This window comes from Euleptes europaea, chromosome 7 (assembly GCF_029931775.1).
Source record: "Euleptes europaea isolate rEulEur1 chromosome 7, rEulEur1.hap1, whole genome shotgun sequence".
NCBI classification, from domain to species: domain Eukaryota; kingdom Metazoa; phylum Chordata; class Lepidosauria; order Squamata; family Sphaerodactylidae; genus Euleptes; species Euleptes europaea.
The window spans coordinates 36,756,108-36,778,819 of NC_079318.1; the positions used below are offsets into that span (position 1 = coordinate 36,756,108).

The following is a 22,712-nucleotide window of genomic DNA, read 5'->3' on the forward strand; positions in this document are numbered from 1 at the left end:
AAGAGGTGTCAGTGGCTAGGAGCTCCATGGCAGTGAGGCAGAACTAGATATAATGTGGGCATTCATGTTTTAGACGTGTGCGTCTGTCTTTTACAGTGGGGCAAAGCCTGCTTGGAATATCAAGAGAGGCATGTGAGTGGTGTGTGCTGAACTCTACATCTCTGCCTCCCCGTAGACCACTGCCTTCTTCATAGCCTGGCTCACTTCAGTATTGGAGCCAGGCTTGAAGCAAAAGAGGGGTAGAAGTTTCAGATCCCTTCGCCTGTGCTCTCCTTTTGAGGCAAACATTAAACCTTCACTCATTTGCCACTTTTATATGTGAGTGAGGCTGATGTGTGAACAGCAAACTTGGCTTCTCCTGTCATGTCTGGTTTGGCTGTAGGGTTGCCAAGTCCCTCTTCACCACAGCGGGTAGGAGGTTTTTGGGGCAGAGCCTGAGGAGGGCGGGGTTTGGGGAGGGGAAGGGCTTCAAAGTCATAGAGACCGATTGCCCAAGCGGCCAGTTTCTCTAAGGGAACTGAGCTCTATTGGCTGGAGATCAGTTGTAATAGCAGGAGATCTCCAGCTAGTACCTGGAGGTTGGCAGCCCTATTTGGCTGTGACCTGCTGAGTGCCAGAATGTATGGAAATATGTCAGGATGCTTGTCATAGATTAATTATGTTCTAGGAATGTGAGGCAGTCTTCACCAAAATAGGGTAATAGGAATTCAGGCCTGATGCTTCCCCCAGCTAACTTTGTTTATTTTAAAATTTGATTTACAGTCCAACCCATCCCAAAGGCTCAGGGCAAGTAACAGTATTTGAGTCATAAAGCCCATTACAGTTTTTATAAACCATCCAACTTCCTTCTCAAAATCTCAAGCTTTCCTTATTTCAGTTGGCTTTGGGTTTGTTGGTTTACCCCAAATACTGTACTATAGACTATCTTTATGTCTGTCAGTAATTTTTAGATCATGTTTTTATAAGAAATATGGGAAACAGATATTGATAAAATCTGTTTTATGTTATAAAACATGGTATAATTTGGCAGTTCTGCAGCCAGAGGTAGACCATCTGGTGGTCTGATGACTCTGGTGAATCTAAAATTAAATTTAGAGTGTGATAACTTGGATTCCTTCAACTTTGTTTTATATTGCAGAATGTTGTTGTGATAGCAGGTTATAAAGTATCATTAATATCTACATACTGTCCAAGAATTATTATGGTGATTCTAAATGATTTAGATGTATTTGATTTTTAGGCCACCCTTTTCTGGCTAAGCCAGGCTCAGAGTGGCTCCACAATGTTTTAAAAACAATCTAAATTCAGTCCATAATTACATAAAATATATAACAATAAAACCAGGTGCCCTTACTGTCACAGCAGCAGCACACCTGTAATAATAACAATATAACTTAAGCAGCAATAATAGTTTTTACTATTAGCGGGAAACAGCAGAGGCAGAAGAAAGGAGGGAAAAGAGGAGGAGGGGAGAGGCTGTCCTCAACCATATGCCTGGCGGAACAGCTCAGTTTTACCGGCCCTGGTGGCCCTGGGGCTGTAATAACAGGTGAGCAACAGAAGTAGGGAGTTGATGGAGACTTTGAAGTTTTATACAGTAATGACTTTTTACCAGTTAATTTGATTTCTCCACTAACACAACGTGCCTTTTTGTGTTGAAACATTTTATTATTTATTTACAAAATGTATAGACAATCTTTCAGTATCATCAGTTAGAATGCAAAAAGCCTATATGGAATGGTAAAGTAGCAACTGATATTCAGGATAAGCTACCGGTATGCGCTTCATATTTAGCTTATATGCAGGTTATTTTTTGGCAACTGGTACAAATCCACAATAAATGAACTGAGATCTATCAACAAATAGTTGATAACATTAAGCCTCTTTTTATATACCGATAACTAATGGGAAGAGTGCAAAATGATATGATCCACATAACAAGGAATGCAAAATGATCACTAAACACAAGTGTTAAACAAAATGGTTTGGTTGATACAGTTGAAATTCTGTGAGTTAAGAAGAGAGTATGTAAAAGGAGTTTGTAAAAGGACTGTTTTAAGTTTCAGAATCATATTTGAGGTGAACTTTTATCCTCAAATACAAACATAAGACTTATGGGGTATTTTGGATGTTAGTCAACTGTGAAGTCATTGGAAACAAATTTAGTAACTTTCACCTTCCACTTGGGAAAACAATTTCATTTAGTTTTAATACCATAATACATTTAAGAGAAAATGTGGGCATCGATGGTGATTGGATCAAGAACTTTTAAACATCCCTGGCTAGAAATAAGGCAAAGATCGTACCCTTACAGGATTTTGGAAGTACCACCTGGACTGGGGGCTACCTGTGATACAGCTAACACATTTTATAGGGTATTTTACTTATGGCTACACATCAACAGTATCCTGTTTGCAAAAAGGCAACAAAAGAGCAACCCAGAAATCATAGGCCTTACTTAACATTTTTGCTAGTGTGTGCCAGTGGGTGGGGTGGGGAAGCTGGAGGCTTAGGTAGGTTGCCAACCTCCAGGTGGGACCTGGGGATCTCCTGGAATTACAGCTCGTCTCTAGACTACAGAAATCAGTTTCCATGGAGAAAATGGATGCTTTGGAGGGTGGACTCTATGGCATCCCCAGGCTCCATCCCCAAATCTCCAGGAGTTTCCCAACCTGAATTCGGCAACCCTACCCCCACATCCCCCGCCAGTAACCAGGGAGGAACTAGCAACCGTAGGTTTAGGGCTGAAGCAAATATTGTGTTTTCTGAAGGACATACTGGCTTTTGGGCTTCTTGACTATAGACAACTGGTATTTGTATGTTTGTCAGCCTTTTAATTGTTAAATGTTCCATTCCTAAAAAGAAGCATTGTACTATGCCTTCTTGAATCTGGAGGCTGAGCTGATTTAATAAATAGGGATAAACTATGGTCTGATTTCTTAAATGCCGAGTTAGACTTCAAGCTGCACTAATATTCTGAGCTCTGTTGCCATGACATAGACATGGATATGAATGCTTGGAGGGGGATTGACCCCTTGATCTTCATACATTTGTCAGATATAAAGAGAGCCTATGGGCATAGCGGTTGTATGTGCATATTCTCTCTCCTGCATTTTGTTGCATCCCTGATCATGCATACAGAGGCAGGGTGCATAGATTCTCCTCTTTAGTCAAACTCAGCGGGGTCAGGGTCTGAACCAGCAGCATGGATACCACGTCCCCTGAGTATTCATTCATATGTTGCAAGGCTTTGGGACTCACTACTATTGCAATTGCTAGAGGACACAAAAAGGGATTGTTTTAAGCAACTTTTCTTTTTAATTTTGATATTAGCAGTTTTTCAGTCCTGAGGAATGGGAGCTTCCCCCATCATCTAAGTTGGTCTGAAGATCATTGACGTATCTGTATACAGACAACATGGTTTTGCTTTGCCAAGCCCAGGGAGGTTCTTATGACAGTTTGATGCTGGTATACTCAAATTGTCATGAAAGTGACTGACAGTGCATAAACTTGAATTGATTTAGACTGGAGTATCTCTGCATAGGAATGCACCAAAATAGTTGTAAATTACAGCAAGAAATCTATGTTGATAGTCTGTGATCATGTATGAACAAGTATTTTGGTTAGTAAACAGTTAATTTTGCTCAAATCAGAGCTGGACTTATACCCAAGCTAAGTACGTAAGCTACATTTTAGGGCCTCTGATTCTGAAGAGCCTCCAAATTAAAATAATCACTAAGTACCTTTTGTTGATAATGCTATGGGGCCTCCTAAAGTTGTTATAGCCGAGGCCCTCCAGCATCTCTTAATTTGGCCCTGGTTGAAATTTGTGGATTGAATGAAAGCTACCAGGCTTAAAATTCATCAGACTTTTAATAATATTCTCACGTTCTTGGAGGCCTTTAGTTTATTTCTTTTTTATTCAGTGATAGGCTGCCTTTCTTGGTGACCCTGTAAAACAGAGACAATCACGTCGCCTGGACATTTACATTCTCAAGGCTCAATTGCTTCCTCAGATTTTGTGTGGAATGGAAATACGGGATCATTATGACATAACTACTCTGAATTTTTTTTAGTGTGATTCTGACATGAGTTTTGGATATTACCAAAAATATACCACCCATACTCCTTAGACTGAAAACTGGGGTTTTCCCAGTTGAGCTATATATGTATGTTTGTTTTACTGACTGTTATACTAAATGTGACACTATTGGGGTAGAAGACCTTACCCATGTGACTTTGCCCATGTCTAATGTCTCATTGATCATTGCAATGCTATGCATGCAAAGTGGCATAATGTGCAACATCAGCACATCAGTGTAACATTTGCCCGGGCAACAGATTCTCTAGAATGGCAACATTGCACACACAACTGCTTTTCATCATAGGTTAGGCCACTATACAAGCTGTGGAGGCAGATCAACCCTAATCAGTTCTATTCAGAAATAAATCCCATATTACTAAGTAGGGCTTCTTGTGGTTTTTAGGATTGAAGCTTAAGTGTTGTTACCAAGAGTAAATTCTTTATGACCTCCCGAAGAGGGATTCTTGGCCACCAAACATTGAGTATTTAATTAATATGTCTAGATTCTCTTTTGTATTTTTAGCAGTACTAGGACAGCCACAGTTATATAAACATTGATTTGAAAGATGTTTTTAATCAAACTTATCTGAACCAGTTAAAGAATATTAGCCCAGCTTTGTGGCATTCATATGATTTTTCCCCCCATGTGATTATGCAAGTTGTGTATCATATTCCATTTAGTAGAGCATTAAGCCACATTTGGTTGCAATTGATATCAATGTATGGTCATTACCAAAAGAAATTCCATTTAGTTTGAGACACTATTTCTGTAGGGGCAGTTGAATGGAAGACATTATTACAGGAAGGGATTGCTGGTTTAATCAACAGAAAACTTAATCTTTGTTAGCCAACAGAGGTCTACAAGTTGGGAGCCCGTAAGGAATTTCACGGGGGATAAAAGAATATAGAACCCCCACCACGTAGCACAAATAACCTGAGACGACTGAGCTCTAGGCATTGTGCTGTGAACATAAGAAAGGCCCTGCTGGATCAGACCAAGGCTCATCAAGTCCAGCAGTCAGTTCACACAGTGGCCAACCAGGTGCCTCTAGGAAGCCACAAACAAGACGACTGCAGCAGCACCATCCTGCCTGTGTTCCACCGCACCCAAAATAATAGGCATGCTCCTCTGATACTAGAGAGAATAGGTATGCAGCATGACTAGTATCCATTCTAACTAATAGCCATGAATACCCCTCTCCTCCATGAATATGTCCACTCCCCTCTTAAAGCCCTCCAAGCTGGCAGCCATCACCACATCCTGGGGCAGGGAGTTCCACAATTTAACTATGTGTTGTGTGAAAAAATACTTCCTTTTATCTGTTTTGAATCTCTCACCCTGCAGCATTAGCAGATGACCCCGTGTTCTAGTGTTATGGGAGAGGGAGAAAAACCGCTCCCTGTCCACTCTTTCCAAACGATGCATAATTTTATAGACCTCTATCATGTCTCCCCTTAGCCGCCTTCTTTCCAAGCTTCTTTCCAAGCTGTGGCGTTGTTACTGCCTTATTGTGCAGATTGCTGAGCAAGGTGAGTAAGGAGAGATTTGACACAGATTTGACACAGAAAAGAGTATTGTGGCATGTGTGCCCCACAGCTCACACATCTATTCTGGCTGAGTTGCAAGATGCCAGTTCTTGGGTGGGCCCAGTTGCATAGTTCCAGCCAGGTCTGGTTGGGTGGCACCCGCCAGGCTGAACTGGAGCTAATTATACAGTGGAGAACCTGCAAGGAGTTGCAGGGCATCTCACTTTCCCTCCTCCCAACACTATTTCCTTTCCCCCGCCTCTTTCCCTGTTTGCTTCTTTCCTTCCCACCCACCAACATGAGTTGCTCCCACCTTCAGCTATGTTTATATATATAAACATATCCGTATGTGTGTTTACACCAGTGCATCGAAATGAGACAGTATTACTGTACTATCAACAGCTGCCACCATCAGATGCCATAAGGGGGTGTTTCACAACACCCAAAAGTGGACTAGGTGAGGGCAGGACTTGGAATAATGCACTTTGATGCCATCTTTGCCTATTATATTAGGTGCCTTGGAACACAGGCAGGATGCTGCTGCAGTCGTCTTGTTTGTAAGCTTCCTAGAGGCACCTGGTTGGCCACTGTGTGAGCAGACTGCTGGACTTGATGGGCCTTGGTCTGATCCAGCATGGCTTTTCTTATATTCTTATGCCACCATCTTAAAATGTATTTTAGGGGCATAGGAAACCATATGCAGGGCTATGCATTGGCACTTTCAGTGAACAAGTTAAAAGTAAAATGTTCCCTGTATGTAATAGAGATGAGTTAGCATGATATGGCAACCTGTGTGTTCCCGTGCTAATGTTTACAACTGCACAGTAACCCTTAAGTTTAGGGCCGGCACATTATACCCCAAGCCAGATTCAGTGTTGGCACTAAAGATCAGTTAAGGCGTTTCTGCTTCTGGCTTGATCTGAGCAAGCTTAACCTCCCTTCTCTTTCTTCCCTAGATTGCAGGATGTGCAGCTTCAGCTCCCTGGAAACAGATTGTGAAGAACACAGAGGAAAGTGAGGTAGTGGGGCTGAAACCCTACATCCAGAGCAACACAGGACTGGCAAACCTTTCTCAGCGTAGCCCTCTTGTAGCCCAGTTCAGCTGTGACATGTTGCAGGTAAATCCTCCTCTTCAACAAAAGAAGAAATTGGCTTCAGTGTCATAGAGGTCTGTGGCGAAAGGCCGTGTCCTGCTCTTATTTCCAGGACTGAAATAGAAAAGGGAGAGCAGTGTTTCATAGCCAGAGGTCTTTCCTCTGTTAGAGCAAGAGGGACATGCAGACGGAAGGAGACTAAGTTCTTTGGCAAGAGAGAAGCTGTTGTTATGGTATGAGATCATCCTTGGCAGCCCCTTTCTAGGATAAAAAGCTATAGGAGAGGGACAGTCCACAGAAATATCTGATATATTCTCCCTCCCCCCTCTTTGAGGGAAAGGGAACACAAAATAAGGTCCCCGGCCCCATGAAAGAGGGCTAGTTGTTCTCAGTGTAGTGTTTTAAATACAAAAGGCTTTACACCAGTGTGGTATGGTGTTTAAGAGTGTCTGTTTAGGACATGAAGAAGAAGAGTTGGTTTTTATATGCTGACTTTCTCTACCACTTATGGAAGACTCAAACTAGCTTACAATCACCTTCCCTTCCCCTCCCCACAACAGACACCCTGTGAGGTAGGTGGGGCTGAGAGAGCTCGAAGAAAGCTGTGATTAGCCCAAGATCACCCAGCTGGCTTCATGTGTAGGAGTGGGGAAACCAACCCGGTTCACCAGATTAGCCTCCGCCGCTCATGTGGAGGAGTGAGGAATCAAACCCGGTGCTCCAGATCAGATTCCACCACTCCAAGCCACCGCTTTTAACCACTACACCACGCTGGGTCTGATCACAAATCCAGGCTCTGCTGTGGAAGCTTACTGGGTGACCTTGGGCCAGTGGCCCTCTCTTCGCCTAACCTTGCTCACAGCATTGTTGTGAGGATAAAACAGAGATGCTCTAATCACTATGTTACATTACTCTTTGATATGGCCTTTGAACTAACCTAGGCTGGGCATGTCACCTCCTTCCTTAACAGCTGCTGAATGCTGGGTGCTGTATCTTACCTATTTCTATCATATCTTTGAAGGGAGGAGCTTGTGCGGTTTCCTTGCTACTGCAGCAGCTGCAGATGTAGTGCTGCAGCAATGGGGCTTCCCCGTGGCGAGTTTCCCCCCAGCTACCAGGCTTTTGCAATTTCTTTTCTTTAAAAAAGCAGTAGAATTTTGTTTTATCGATATACCATTGTAACAATAGATGTAACAGATTCTGAGAATTCCCAACTTCATTTAAGAAAAGAAGTAAGTATCTAGCCCCTTCCACTACAAAGATATGCCTTTCCCCTTATATCTCCGTAAGGGAAGGGACAAGATTTATTTTTTTCTTAAATGAAGGTGGGAATTCACAGTACTTGTTACATCTATTGTTACAATGGTATATTGGTATAACAATATTCTAGTTACAATCTTTTTTAAAAATAAGAAGCCTCTTACAGTAGCGTGGAGGGGGAGAAAATGGCTGCCACAGGGACAAGTTCAGGAAGAAGAAGAAGGAGTTGGTTTTTATATGCCAACTTTCTCTACCACTTAAGGGAGAATCAAACCAGCTTACAATCGCCTTCCCCTCCCCATAACAGACACCCTGTGAGGTAGGTGAACCTGAGAGAGTGTGACTTGCCCAAGGTCATCCAGCTGGCTTCGTGTGTAGGAGTGGGGAAACAAATCCAGTTCACCAGATTAGCCTCCTCCGCTCATGTGGAGGAGTGGGGAATCAAACCCAGTTCTCCAGATCAGAGTCCACTGCTCCAAACCACCGCTCTTAACCACTACACCACGCTGGCTCTTCTGGAAAAATTGCAGACGTATGGGTGGGATAATCCTAATTTTCCTACCTACGCAGCAGCCATCCAAGCTTTGCTACAGTCTTTCTTGAAACCTCAAAGCAAAGCAGGTTTGAGAAAGGTCAGGGTAAAGCCTGAGAGGTGCACAAATGCACCAAGCTGGTGTGGAGAAGCAGGAAAAAAAAACCTTCCCAACAGCATCGAATGGAGGGCAGATAACCTGTGCTGTGTAAAGGCCTTTTTCCTCTGTGTTGCAGGCTGAGAAGTGGGTACAAATGAAACTCCGGGACCTGAAGGACGGTTGCAGTATTCAGAAATGGGAGCAAGTGCCTCAGACTTTGCAAAGAGACATGAAGGACTTTGAGAACACAATAATCAAACTAAACCAGGTACTTCAAGGTCTCTGGACAAACCCCAAGCCCTTTCTTGCCTCTTGGGTTGAAGAAGAAGAGTTGGTTTTTATATGCCGTCTTTCTCTACCACTTAAGATAGAATCAAACCGGCTTACAATCACCTTCCCCTCCCCTCCCCACAACAGACACCCTGTGAGGTAGGTGAGGCTGAGAGAGCTCTAAGAGAGCTGTGGCTAGCCCAAGGTCACCCAGCTGGCCTTATGTGTAGGAGTGGGGAAACCAATTAGAGTCTGCTGCTCATGTGGAGGAGTGGGGAATCAAACCCGGTTCTCCAAATCAGAGTCCACCACTCTTAATCATTACATCATGCTGGCTCTCAAGTCAACCCAAGGGAAAGTGCTGAGCTCTGTCCCTATCTGGTCACATGTGGCTACCTGTGGGTAGATCTCTGTGTTTCCCCCATTTTATGCAATTCCCTGGATTTCTCATGCAGTCAGTGCTCTGGGAAGGTGGAATGGTTGCAAATCCAACTTCTCTAATGTGTTTCTTTCCCAACAATGCTGAAGATGGGTGAGCAACTCCTGGTCCAGTCCTCTCCCACTGCAGAGACGATGAGGAGACAACTGCAGACTCTGCGGGAGCAGTGGCATTTGCTGAAGCAGATGGCAGCCAATCATAGCAAAGCAACAGGCGGTCTGCGAACCTTACAAGAGTTCAACCACACAGCTGAGCAACTGGAAGCTTGGATCAGGCGGAAGGTACATGTTCAGGATGAAATGGGCCGGAGATAATGGGATCCATTGTGGCTTCTCTTGAGCCTGGCTAAAATTAGAGACTTGGTTTTTATTCTGGTCCCTTAGTGATAATGATGGCCTACTGGAATGAGAAAGGGTTTTTCTTCTGGAGAATGAGACTGGCTTTTCTCACTTTATTGGGATATTGTAAGGGATAGTATAGGGTTGCACCCCTCCTTCCCCTCCAAGTTTCTGTTGATTTTCAGCAGTGTGTGAATAATAATTGTATTAGGACAGTCGGTCTCAAACTTTTCGGGCCACCTCCCCTTGGTTCCACAAACCCCAGCACCCCCTACCCTATCCAACAACACAGTTGAAGGGGCCCACCTCTAATGCCCCCATGCTTCCCCCTTAGATCTTATTGCCCCCCTAGGTAACCCCACCGCCCCCCCCCCAGGGGATGGTACTGCCCACTTTGGGAACCACTGTATTAGGAGATGAAGAAGACCTTTGTTCCTGGTCAGTCATGTTAGAAACCCTGAATACCTCTATGTGTGTTCATCTCTCTTACATAAGTGGCTGGTGATCTTGCCTTTTTGGAGACAGTCAGACAAGGTGCCCTTACATTTCTTCCACCAGTTTCTGGCAATTCCAGAATACGTAATTTCAGTATAAAGAACTGAAGTAGCCAGTACTTTGGAAAGGGAAGGGCAGATAGAGTTCAGAAGGTTTTTGCAGGGCTGCACAAGAGGGGGACATGACAGAAATAGAAAGGAAAACGCTCTGGGGTTGAAGATGCTGTTTGTTTGATTGATTGATGGAATTTGTGTTCCACCCAACAACCATTATATTCCTGGAATGGCAAACAGCAAATATAAAATCCAACAACATATAATTGATAAAAATAATGGCATATTTAACCCAACAGCAATAAAACTGGTAAAAACAAGATTAAAACTATAATCCATTGTTCAAGAGAGAGAGGGGGACACCATTGAATTAAGACAAGATAAATTGACAGATAAGCACATAGAGTTCACTGGTAGGCAAAGTTACTTTTAGCCATGGCAACGAGTCTCTTCTAGTGCTTTCCCAGGGAACAGACCTTTTGTCCACAGCTGGCTGTTTCTCACCAGACAGCACAATACGTTATAACAAGGAGAATATCTTCTCTGTTCCAAAGGGTAAGAGCTGGCTCATGCATGGCTTAGCCACATAAGTTTTCCATCGGGGCAGGAGGCTTGAACTTGGGGTGGCCTCCCCATCACAAGTACAGCCCAGTTCTCATGAACCTGGGGGTTGGTGTGCAGCATGACAATGCAAACTGTGCCTGTGTGCCTCCGTTCTCATTACAGATTATATCAGGGGTGGGGGCTGCGTGTGGGAGAAGATACATGAGTGCAAAGCTCCCTTTTGTGCCCCACTAGGTGGGTACTCTGTATGTCATTCGTGAACAAACCCTCAGTTGAAGGACACCAGGTTATTATACTGAGGTCACTTGAGATTCTGTACTGATCCATGTTAATTTTCTTATGTGCTGGTGCTCACTATAGATATAGCTGAAGACAAACATACACAGAAGTATTCTTCTGGTCATCATAGTGGGCCACTTAATGTTATGTATTTTTTAAGGTTGGGTTCATGACAGCTTACATCAGTAAAAATACAACACACAATAAATAAATAGCATTAAAATCAGTAATACATTTTAACAGTTCAAAAACTAAGCCAAAGAATCCAACAACACCTTTAATATTCCTTTCCTTTCATTTCAAGCTCATCTGACCAAAGATCTTGAGGATGTGAGGGCGATCTGGCTGCGACATCTGTCACCCCATTGATTGCCAGGGTTGATTTGGCTGATCTGGCTGGCTAGGCGGGTGTCCCCTACCTACCTCACCCCTCTATGTGCATCACTCCCGAAGTTGCGCCTTTAATATTGGTAATGGTGGTGTCATAGCCAGGTAGAAAGGTGAACATTGACCAATGCAGAGAATGCAGGAAATGGGCAGGTGGCTCAGAGAGTGTGTGTCACTGCTCTCAGCCATAGGCCTGGCAGAACATCTCCATCTTACAGGCCCTGCGGAACTGAGCTAAGACCCGCAGGGCCTGGGTCTCACTCGGCAGAGAGTTCTACCAGTCCAGAGCCAGAGCCGGAAAAGCTTTTGTTCTGATTGAGGACAGCCAGATATCTGGTCACATTTTGGTCACATTTGCATCAAAGTTTCAGAGAGGTTCCACACACCCTGAGACCTTTAGGACAGTTACAACAAATTCCAGTACAGAACTAGACAATGGCATTTCCATTGGTTTTATGGCTAATCTGGCCTATTGGTCAAAGCACTGAGAAGGAAGAATTTGCCCCCAAGATCTTAAAGAGAACCCAACCCAGGTGTTTAGCTTGTATCTGAGGGTCCTGAAATCTGGCTGTGTTCCATGCGTCTTCAGGATAGCTGTGCAACACGTTCCTGATATCCATCATAGAACCTGACTTTTTGCACTTTAAAATAAAGCAAACATTTGGTTCTGCCTTAAAAAAAACACATCTCAATAAAAATACCTGATGAAGTTTCCACCAAACAATAAAATATGGCAAAAATATCAAAAGAAAATCTCAACAGTAGTCTAAAAATATAATCTATAAACTAGCAGTGGGACGGAAATGGTAAAAATTGACCAAAAATGCTTCAATCCTAAACAGAGTTATACCCTTCTAAGCCAATTAGCATCAATGGAATTATGTTTAGGATTACATTGAAAAGTAGTGGTTAAAAAAGCACAGGCAGGCATAGAAAGTAATAACAATACAAAGCAAAATAGAAAAACACACAAAAATATTTAATGGAGCAGTATAATTAGAAATAATCTGAAGATCCCTGGCCAAACTATAAGGCTGGAACTCAGCGCCAGAAATACATTAGGTTTGGGTTCCAGAGACGGCAACACTCCATAACTGAGGCACCCCAGCAGAAAAGGAATGGTTATAGGAAGAAGCTTGAAAGGATAAAGTTCTGAGAGTACAGGGAAGTGAGGCGAGGCTTGTAACAGTGAGGGAGCAGAGATTCAGTGCCCTCTAGAGCCCTGATATCCCTCCCCCTCCCCTTTGTTTGCTTTTTCCCCTGACTAACTTGGTAATCAGTGACTTCCTTTTTATATGCTGTTCCTTGATTTAAAAAATTTCAAATTCTCAGAAATCCTAAATCCTGAAAGAAATAATCAAAACAAAATTAGAAGCAAAGTTTATGCGATTTGTATTATTTCTACTGAGGGGGGCTCCTTGTTATATAGGCAAGATTCCTGTTTCTATTTTTGCTGCAAAATAAATACAACTGAACCTGCCACTGTGACTTCTGGGGCCTCTTATTCTAAACCACCTGCCTGTTGTATCTTCTAGGAAGAGAAACCTCTGCTAGCGGCTCTACTGCATGAGAATGCAGACAAGATCCAGCTCACCCGGCGGATCCTTGATTTAAAACAGGTGAGGACTGAAGAACTGGCCTGTTGAACTCTGTACTGTGTGCTGAAGGATGCTTCTACATAGTGCTGCCTGTCCTGGGGTAGTTGCAAACTGATTTGACAGCCTACCTTGAAGGATCAACAAGGCATCCAAGCTTACAAACCTGTAGCCCAGAACAGCCCATCACATTCTGCAGCTACTTAACTGCAAGGGGAGTTGAATGGTGTACAAGGCTGCATATGGAATTCCCCAACATTCACTTTTAGAGCTATACTAAATACTTTTCCTGCTCCTGGATGTGATGGCAGCAGAAGGGTTGACCCTTCACCATCCAAGTGATACCCTAGGGTGTTCACCTAAGCTGTACTGCGTACCATTTAAGCAAATTGACCCTCACTGCTATCACCTTCATACCAATGCCTAGGCATTACTGAATCCGGTGGATGTCTTGTTGCCATTTTCAGAATAGAGTAGGCAAAAAACCCATCCAGGCTAGTGCCAATCCGCTGGAGGGGGAAAAATTCCTACTCAGCCCTCAAATGGGAGACCAGCTAGCTCCCCCTCTGAAATGAAGGGAGTGAGGGTGGGTGTCTCCCTTGTTGGTGGTCAAAAAGAGAAGGGCGTGGGGCACATGCCATCCCTGATATGGCCCTCATCCCCTCCCCCCCCCCGCCCCAAATGCATCACAAAGGAGACAGCGTCATGATCTATGATTCTATGATATCCGGCTCTCTCCTCCACCTGCTGATACAAATCAGCTCCTTCCCAAGCCTTCCTTGTGTCAAGGGTTCAGGACCTCTCTTGCATGCAGACCAGGAATAAGGAGATCCAGCACCTTTTGTTTGGTAATAAAAAGGGACAACTTTTTATTTATTTGATTTGTTTACGTTGATCAAAGGGGACCTGCAGCTCCTGCAGGCCAAAACCCTATTCCAAACCTAGACGCAGTGAGATTCAGAAGAGTCAGGCCTCCTCCCTGACTTTATGGGTGAGTAAGAAAGATGTAGACAAGCTGGAACGTGTCCAGAGAAGGGCAACAAAGATGGTGAGGGGTCTGGAGACCAAGTCCTATGAGGAAAGGTTGAAGGAGCTGGGTATGTTTAGCCTGAAGAGGAGAAGACTGAGAGGGGATATGATAACCATGTTCAAGTACTTGAAGGGCTGTCATATAGAGGAGGGTTCCGAGTTGTTTTCTGTTGCTCAAGAAGGTCGGACCAGAACCAACGGGTTGAAATTAAATCAAAAGAGTTTCCGTCTAGACATTAGGAAGAATTTTCTAACAGAGCGGTTCCTCAGTGGAACAGGCTTCCTCTGGAGGTGGTATGCTCTCCTTCCCTGGAGGTTTTTAAGAAGAGGTTAGATGGCCATCTGTCAGCAATGCTGATTCTGTGACCTTAGGCAGATGATGAGAGGGAGGGCATCTTGGCCATCTTTTGGTCACTAGGGGTGTGGAGGGGGGAGGTAGTTGTGAATTTCCTGCATTGTGCAGGGGGTTGGACTTGATGGCCCTGGTGGTCCCTTCCAACTCTATGATTCTATGAGGTTCAGGGAAGACTGAGAAGAGAGCTCCTGAACCCTCAATGCAAGGAAGAGTTGGGAAGGAGTTGACTTGCATCAGCAGGCAGAGGGCAGAGCCAGATACCCTGACACTGTCTCCTTCGTGATGTGTTTGGGGGTGGAGGGGACAAAGGCCATATAAGGGACGGCATGTGTCCCACCTCCTTCTCTTTTTGACCACCAACAAGGGAGATCGAGGACAGCAGGAGTAACAAAGCAGGGGCACAAGTGGTGAAAGAAGTATTGTGGGGGGCATTTACTGGGGGGGCGTAAGGTGTTTTCACATCCATCTCCATGCTGAGTATGGAATTCCCCAACATTCACTTTTTTTTTTTTTTTTTTTTTGCCGTCAAGTCACATCTGACTTATTGCAACCCCTGGTGGGGTTTTCAGGGCAAGAGACGTTCAGAGGTGGTTTGCCATTGCCTGCCTCCATGTCATGACCCTGGTATTCCTTGGAGGTCTCCCATCCAATATTTGCCAGAGATGATCCTGCTTCTGAGATCTGATGAGATCAGGCTAGAAGGGCTATCCAGGTCAGGGCTAACATTCGCTTTTAGAGCTATACTAAATACTTTTCCTGCTCTTGGCTGTGATGGCTGCAGAATGCCCCCATGAGGCATTCTCGCTCTTCCTAATAGCAGGAGACCTTCCTTTGCTCTTGGTCTGTCCATGTGCATGTGCTGAAGCAGCAGACATGTCCAAATGGACCTCGCATGATTTGGGTGTTGGTGATCCTCTTGGGGGAAGAAAGGCTGATGGGATATAAAGGCTAACAATGTGAACTGATAAAGATCTCACCTTGACCAGTTGTGCTCAGGTGATGGTGCTCTTGGGAACCTAGTCAGGCTCTAAGGGAAAACAAGTTTAAACTCTATTTTTGCCCTTCTTATTTGGGGAGGGGCTGTGACTCAGTGGTAGAGCTTCTGCTTGGCCTGCAGAAGGTCCCAGGTTCAATCCCCGGCATCTCCAGTTAAAGGGACTAGGCAAGTAGGTGATGTGAAAGACCTCTGCGTGAGACCCTGGAGAGCGGCTGCCAGTCCGAGTAGACAATACTGACTTTGATGGACCAAGGGTCTGATTCAGTATAAGGCAGCTTCATGTGTTCATGTGTTATTTGACCCAGGAGGAGCAGCGATTCCAGGTCCTGCATGAGGAAATGAACAATCTGGCTCACAAGCTTGAGAAACAAGGGAAGAGCGAGAGCAGGAACGTCGTGGCTCGGCGCAAGCACATCAATAAAATGTGAGCGGAGCTGCAGCTGGCAGGGAGAAGAGATGTGGTGCATGGCTTGCGTCAGGTTATACTGGGATATTGTGACTGTGTTCCCTTTTTTTGTTTGATCTGCTGAGGTTGCCTGCCTGCTTACCTGTAAGCTATTAAATTTGTATTGCCCCCTTTCTCCTTGCAGGTGGCTGCATCTCCAAGGGACACTGAAGGAGCATCATGAGATGCTGCAACTGGCTCTGGAGGCTGCTGCCTTCCTCCAGCAAGCAGATGTGCTCCTAGAGGCGATCCATGCTAAGGTACCGAAGATTTAGATTGTTGTGGCTTCGTACCACATTTAATTGATCTGGGAAGAGCAATGCTGAATTGTTCAGAGTTGTGCATTCCGGTATACTGGGGCCAACAAAACCAAGAGCTGTGTGGAAGCCAATATTATGTTTGCTCTTAGGTATGAATGAATACCCTGACCTGGATAGCCCCAGGCTAGCCTGATCTCATCAGATCTCAGAAGCTAAGTAGGGTCGACCCTGGCAAGTATTTGGATGGGAGACCTCCAAGGAATACCAGGGTTGTGACGTGGAGGCAGGCAATGGCAAACCACCTCCCAATGTCTCTTGCCTTGAAAACCATACCGGGTTGCCATAAGTCAGATGTGACTTGACGGCAAAAAGAAAAAAATGAATAAGAATAAAACTGCATGAAGCCATGTATGCCAAGATACTGTGAAAGGGCAGGCAGGGAAGTGCTAAGAAACTTGGATATAGAAACAGTAGATAAATGCACAAAACTAATGACAAACTATCTTTCATGTCAAGAAAAATCAAAGCATTTATGTAGGTAGTCACTGAAAACATCTGTATTGTAAGTATATCTAAATGCCATTCAAAATATTTGTGGGCTATAATAATTTGATAATTGCAAACATATGAAGCAGGCAGGTTTTTTCCTATGAAAATGTAAAATTATGAGAATGTGTTTTATATACCCTCATATTGAAAAATGCAGCAGCTTGCTACTGTTTAGGTAAATTTCATAAGGATTTGTGGACCACAGTATTTTAAACTATTTGAATTGCAACAAGTAGATCATTTAAAAGCCTGCTGGTTAATGCAGTTACTTAACAGCCCTATGTTTGGCTCCAGAGTAAATGGAATGTCTGTTCTGCTAAAGCTGAGCCTAAACTGCAATCTTTTCATTTTATTATTTAATGCCCTTTCCTACCTAGCACCTGCAGAGGATTTTGGAAGTATGGCTGTGAATCAGGCTGAATCACTATTCTGAATGAATGCCTCTTATAGAAAGGGTACCGTACTAGGCTCACTTTTGCCACTAGAATGTTGAGTCTCCGAACCAGATAGTAAAAGTTTTTAAGTAAAAGTTTTTCTTTAGTTTATTACGCAAAAATTGAACAGGAACGTCTTCTAGTAATGCTTGACCAAAGGTGTTCTTATTTTGCTATCAGTAATATTACTCCTGCGTTGTCCTACCTGTACTTTTAGAATCCTCTAGGTTTTTCCTGTAGGATTTGTTTATCTATATAACACATACAGGATGAGGAATGTAAGGTAGAATCTTTGAGACTGTATAGCATGTTGTCACTTGTATTAATGAAAATTGTGTTCTTGGTTTAGTGGGAAAGGACCAGTAGGGGGAGCCTTGATTCAGGCAAAACTTGCAGGTTTCAGAATGTAACTTTTAGATGGTGAAGCTGAGTTAACAGTAACTAGCCAATCTCTTTAGTTCTTTTCACAGAGGGTATGAGGTTTTATCACATAGTGGAATGTCCTTCAGTAGCTCCCAATTCCTGAGAGTGCTTCTTTTTAGTGACATATTAATCTCATTGCAGAATTACATGTTGAACACATGAAGCTGCCTTATACTGAATCAGACCCTTGGTCCATCGAAGTCAGTATTGTCTACTCAGACCAGCAGCGGCTCTCCAGGGTCTCAGGCAGGGGTCTTTCACATCACCTACTTGCCTAGTCCCTTTTAAGTGGAGATGCCGGGGATTAAACCTGAGACCTTCTGCATGCCAAGCAGATGCCCTACCACTGAGCCACGGCCCCTCCCTGTTTAATGTTGTTTAATTTTATCATAATCACATATTGTTACATGGATGTGCATTTTTGGCTATGCTGGTTTTTTTCCTTTTTTCTATAGAGTAAAAAGCCCATAGTTTCCATTTTTTAAAGTATCCCTTATAAAGTTGCCTGAGAACACTTGTGTGTGTGTGTGTAAAGTGCTGTCAAGTCGCTCGACCCCTTTTTGGGTTTTTCATGGCAAGAGACTAACAGAGGTGGTTTGCCAGTGCCTTCCTCTGCACAGCAACCCTGGTATTCCTTGGTGGTCTCCCATCCAAATACTAACCAGGGCTGACCCTGCTTAGCTTCTGAGATCTGACGAGATCAGGCTAGCCTGGGCCATCCAGGTCAGGGCCTGAGAACACTTGCAGTCCATTAAAAAGCATAATGTGAATACTGTGGAATTATATCAGAATTGCCCAATAAGCTTCTCAGCATTAAAAAACTTTTGCCATTTTCTAAATTGCTGTCCTGTGTGGGCTTCATACTGGGGAGGGGGATTGCCATCAACACACAGTGGAAGTCCAGAATGCAGCAATCAGATTGTTCACCAGACCTTGCTAATCTGATCTCATCACTGTGCCACCGAAAGATCTTCCTTGGTTTCCTCGCTGATTTCTGAGCACAATTCAAGATGCTTGTGCCAGTTTTTAGTCCCAAATCTCCCAAGGTATCTGAATGGCTGCCTTCTCCCATATGAACCTTTCCATCTGCTGAGATCCTCATCCAGGTGGCCCGTCATCCTGAAGTAAGGCAGAAGGCAGCTATGAACAGAGGCTTTTCAGTGATGGTGCCCAAATTTGGGTACTTCCTTCCTAGACCCATTCATTTGGCTCTCTCCCCTTTTCTCCTTTTATTGCCAAATGAAATAAATGTTATGATAGCTGTACATTTGTTGTGATCCTAGAATGCTCTGTCTGGGGCTACTGTAGGTTGTAAGCAAAGGTGGCAAATGCTTCCAGACTAAGACTGTGTGGCCCAAATGCCTTTTTGAGCTTAGTTTCTCTTCCTTTGTTGCAGTGGAGGAGTCACTGTGGAGTGGGGAAGCAAAGAAAACCTGAGCCCGGCCTGGACCTAGACGTTAGGGATATTGCCAGCCAGGTCATGGTAAGTAGGGGGCACCCCCCCCCCAGGAGCAGTGTCATAAAGATAGCAGAGTGAGAAGCCATCGTTGGAGATCCTTCTCTCGAGTCCTCTCCCTCTCGTTCATCTGTTTAGACAGCAGATTCTCAGGCCTGTAACTGTTAATTAAATGAGATGACCGGAGGTCAAACTTGTATCCATTTAAAGTGCCAGTATTTGGTATGTGCCTTGCCCTCGGCTTCAAGAGCAGCTGCATCCAGAGTTAAGAGTTTACCCTGGTATTCTGGAAGGAGATAGGCCAGGGGTGTCAAACATACAGATCCGGCCCCTTGAGAGCTCTTATCTGGCCTGCAAGCCAGCCGAGGCAGCCCCCCTGCCCAGTCCCAGTCTGGGCCTGCGAGTCACCTCCCACAGTCCTAGTCTGGCCTGGCGAGGCATGGTCCAGGCCAAACAAGTGACATTTATGTCATATCCAGCCCTTGTAATAATTGAGTTCAACACAAATGAATTAAACACCCCTGAGACAGGCATTTGGCAGCAACAGCTGATCTCCAAGAAAGTGTTGCCATTCATTGGTACCTGAAGGGCTAATCCAACACTGTTGTTTGGAGACTAAAACAGACATGCATGGCAATCGCCTATATGTGGTAGCCCGTCATGGGATGGATAAACCTCCTGTTTTTGCTAGCAGCCTGGGACTGTGAAGCAGGGCAGGATTGTCAAGCATATGCCAGTACATATTGCAGGTGGGATGTGCTTAGTTGGGTGGTCACAGGTTGTTCGGACTTGATCTGGGTGGGCTTGATGACCAGCTGAATGGAGGATAATGCTGCTGCAGTCATCTTGCTTGTGGGCTTCCTAAGAGGCACCTGGTTGGCCACTGTGTGAACAGACTGCTGGACTTGATAGGCCTTGGTCTGATCCAGCAGGGCTTTTCTTATGTTCTTATGAACTCCTCACCGGGTGCCTCTTCTGCAATTCCAGATGCTGGATGTCACTGTGTCCCAGCTCACTAGCCTGCATCCCAGCCTGATAGCACGAGTCTCTCTCAAGCACCAAGATGTCAAGGAGAGCTGGGCCCAGCTCCAGCAGCTGCTAAGGTATTGTTGAGTGTCTCACACTTGTTTCTCTGCAGGAGGTAGATTCTGAGCTGGGTATAAACTCCATTTACCCAAAGTTTGAATAAGAACTCCCTCTGCTGTTAGTAGGGGGATTGCTGAATGTACAATTGTCTACCTTTTTTTTAACTGTGTTTTTATCAGGAGTGTTGGATGCAGAAATTAAGTAAGTGAAACTTTTGTCATGCCAAAAGAGCCTCACCTGTGTTGCCAGCATGGCTAGATTTCTGCAAGTCAGTCTGTTGTTAATTTAAAGGCACAAATGCCGAGCCAGTAGAAAAATAGGGGAAATGTTAAAGCTTCTGTCTTTCAGAACGCAATATACAAAAGATTAACATAAATTTTCCTCTGAGTGTGGGTTTTCTAAAAGTACTGTGGTTTTTAAAGGGACTGGGGAGAGGCTGTGGCTCAGTGGAAGAGCCTCTGCTTTGCACGCAGAAGGTCCCAGGTCCAATGCCCGGCATCTCCAGTTGAAAGGACCATGCAGTAGGGTGATGTGAAAGACCTCTGCCTGAGACCCTGGAGTGCCACTGCCAGTCTGAGTAGAAAATACTGACTTTGATGGCCCTGATTCAGTACAAGGCAGCTTCATGTGTGTTCATTTGCTCTATGTGTGTGTATAATGAGTGCAGACAGTAGCTTCCTCTCTGCCAGTTGGGCAAAAGTCACATGGGAATGGAAGAGATCCCTCTCCTTCATTTAACATCCCTTTCCCACACCTTATCACAGCCACTTTTCTCCTTCGTTTTTGTTGTCACTTACTTAATAGGAGTGAAAAGCCCCCCTCAGTGGCTTTGACAAGACAAATGACTGCTCTAGGTCCCGAGAAGGCGAAGGCCATCGCTACAAACGGTGCAGGGAGAGAAGCTGAAGAAAAACCAAGGATAGTCTCAGGATGGGGGGTAAGCAAATACCTCTGTTGTGTGTCAGATCCGCATATTAATCATCAGCCTAATTAAATCTGCATTACTTCTTTGCAAGGCCCAGTTTATGCAGAAGCACAATGCTGGTGTTACTGTGAATCCATGGTAGCAGACTTAATTGATCTCAGGGCTCAGTTACATGACTGGATCTCCCTCTCTTTTAAAGGTCAACTGATAGTAACTGTGTATGTGGTAATCTGCGAGAGAGTAAGTCGTACCTTATCACAGGAAGAGAAATGACGTTGCGTTGGAGAAATGACATGGGTGAAAAGGTTAAAAAAATGTGTTCAGTTTCTTTCTTGACTCTGTGGCCTCCATTGAAAGCACCCTGTTAATGGAACTTTAGAGAAGCTGGAGACCCAATCATAGATCCCTAACATCTTGGATAGTTGAGCAGTAAGATAATAATCCTGCAGTTGCTTCCATATGGAGGTTTTTCTCCCGTTTGACATCTAAACTGCAGCAGTTTTTTTGGGAGCATCAGTATGACATTGTCATCTAACTATCCACTTTCTGGGTTGTTCCCTGCTTTGATGCAGTCTTTTCCAAACCTGGTTTGATATGATCTTTTTGGAAAGATTGCAGTCAAAACCATCTTTGTATGCTGTGTGGATTTTGAAGGTTTCACCCACAATGGCACCTTTTCCCTTCCCTCAGCCCATGCTTCCACCATTTATGGCGAAGATCTTGTGAACTTCCAACTTTCATTTTTGAAATAAAAGGTCTCTAGCCCTTTTTCTTGTGAAGATATAAGGGAGAAAGTATGCCGGTTATATCTCCATCATGCAAACAGCTAGAGATTTCCATTTTTGAAAAATTAATGAAAATGGTGAGTTCTGAGGAGCTAGTTGATGGTGGCAACTGGTCATTATTGCACTGTAGTGATCAAGGAATTATCTTTTGGGGCGTTTTGTTTGGTTTTAAGCCTGAAAAGCCCTGAAGTTATATGGTAGAAGCAGGGAGGAAATGGCCTGAGGAAGAAAATTTGTGGGGAAAACTATTGTGTGGATGCTGTTTTGGTACTGTGAAAGACTCTGCATTTTGCAGTGACAATGAGAGCTACACAGAGAATGATCCCTATGTGGAAGGGGCCTTTGTCTTGTTGGACCAGATACAGTAGCCAGGGTGCTGCAGGGGAAGAAATGAGCATCTGTTGCTGCAGCCTTCTGCTTACAGTTTGGTGAGGTTAACAAGCCCTAAACCAGCATAATAGCTTAGCCGTTGAGTAAATGAGTATAAATGCCACATTGTCCTTGCACTGTGGTTGAGTCACCTGTACGCAGTAGAGAAGAAAAGGGCTGGAGGGTTGCTAGGCAATGGCCCATTTAGCTTGCCTGGCTGCTTTGCTCGCCTCCCAGAACAGACTTCAGGGCCAGCCTGGGCCTTTTATCCAGGTCTCAGCCTCACATAATAAGCTTGCAGCATGAAACGGTATGGAGAGAAGAGCTGAGGGCGGGAAGTGATAATCTCCTACCTCCCGCATACCGTACCCTTACCAGGTAGTGCCTGGTCAGAATGCAAAATATTCTTACCATGGCTCCGAACGCTTGGCACCAAGCCTGTCTTCTTTTTCAATCACCATAACATAAATACTGACGCATTCTGGTTGTGGGATCCTGGAGTGACAAGAACACAATCAAGACCTTCGTTCCAAGTGGTCAGAGTTGTCCAGAGTGTCATTCACCCCTCCCATTTTAAAAAAA

General features: G+C 44.3%; 1 protein-coding gene across 1 annotated transcript in view; it reads left to right on the forward strand.

Annotated features, from left to right (window-relative positions):
* The window catches only part of LOC130480732 (spectrin alpha chain, non-erythrocytic 1-like), a 32,358-nt gene extending 10,229 nt beyond the window's left edge, over positions 1-22,129 (forward strand). Inside the window, exons 2-9 of the mRNA XM_056853355.1 lie at positions 8,734-8,865; positions 9,396-9,587; positions 12,958-13,041; positions 15,704-15,822; positions 15,989-16,103; positions 18,906-18,992; positions 19,953-20,068; positions 22,057-22,129. Of these exons, the coding sequence (XP_056709333.1) occupies positions 8,734-8,865; positions 9,396-9,587; positions 12,958-13,041; positions 15,704-15,822; positions 15,989-16,103; positions 18,906-18,992; positions 19,953-20,068; positions 22,057-22,129 (918 nt within the window). The remainder of the gene's footprint in view (positions 1-8,733; positions 8,866-9,395; positions 9,588-12,957; positions 13,042-15,703; positions 15,823-15,988; positions 16,104-18,905; positions 18,993-19,952; positions 20,069-22,056) is intronic.
* Positions 22,130-22,712: the final 583 nt, after the last annotated feature.